Source organism: Arachis ipaensis, chromosome B04 (assembly GCF_000816755.2).
Source record: "Arachis ipaensis cultivar K30076 chromosome B04, Araip1.1, whole genome shotgun sequence".
Lineage (NCBI taxonomy): Eukaryota > Viridiplantae > Streptophyta > Magnoliopsida > Fabales > Fabaceae > Arachis > Arachis ipaensis.
The window spans coordinates 8,674,744-8,675,761 of NC_029788.2; the positions used below are offsets into that span (position 1 = coordinate 8,674,744).

Sequence of the window (1,018 nt, forward strand, 5' to 3'; positions counted from 1 at the left end):
CAGAAGCTTTCATCTACATCTACAGGTTCGTTCTTTTCTACATTCTACCTGCTCTTCAGTGACTTAATACTAGGAATATAAACAACAACAACAAAGTTATCCCATTAGGTTGGGTTAACTATATTGGTCAAACAGTGCCATAATACCCTTTCATAGTTCATATGTGTTTCCTTCATTTCTACTTAAAATTTCTTTTAATCATAAAATGAAGACAAAATGCTCCTTTGGGTTCTTGACACAATTTTCCGGAGGCAAATTGGAAATTTTCATGGATGACTTTGGATTTACAGATGGAACTTATCACAAAAAAAGAAAAAAGAATTCACCCCATTTTTTAGCTCACTCGGAACATACTCTGAATTTGAGAATTCTCATTTTGTCCTCATCATTAAAAATAGAGGATACGTAGACTAATGTATCCCCTTTTTTGGTCAGAAGCCAAAGAAGATATTTAGTCTAAATGAAAAGTCAGTGGACATAAAGGTACATTATTTTTAATAAAACATTAAAAGGGAGATTAAACATATGGCAGAAGAGCACTTGTTCTTTTCACCATTCTAAAAATGCTTGTTGCTTTAGTAAGACAAATAAATTATTGATCCTGAATCCTGATAATGATATGACTAATGAGTTTTTTCATGTATTAGTCTTTATTAATGCTTTAATATATTTACATCTTTGTTTCTTTTTCTTATCACTAATGTGGGCCCAATTTTGAGCAGTGGTAGATTAATAAGGACCTTAGCAGATGCACAGTATGGGAGGCATCACTTGACCACTGTGGAAATAGTGTATAACATTATTTCATTCATCGTTGCAATTGTTACCACGGTTGCATTTACTGTTTATGCAAAAAGGACTTTGAATAAACTCAAGATGGCTGAGGCCAATGAGGAATCTGCCTCTGTTTCTGGCATTGCTGATTTTGAGATGCAGAAAGCTTCCCATTCATAAGCATGTCATGTATTTTTTTTAAATCATGATGCTCAGCGTGTATATTTATGTATCTAAAGTTTGG

General features: G+C 33.2%; 1 protein-coding gene across 1 annotated transcript in view; it reads left to right on the forward strand.

The window, feature by feature from the left end:
• Window positions 1-1,016, forward strand: part of LOC107638775 (transmembrane protein 64) — a gene marked incomplete in the record, with an annotated part of 3,819 nt that extends 2,803 nt beyond the window's left edge. The window contains 1 exon segment of the mRNA XM_016342164.2: window positions 720-1,016. Within this exon segment, the coding sequence (XP_016197650.1) occupies window positions 720-954 (235 nt within the window).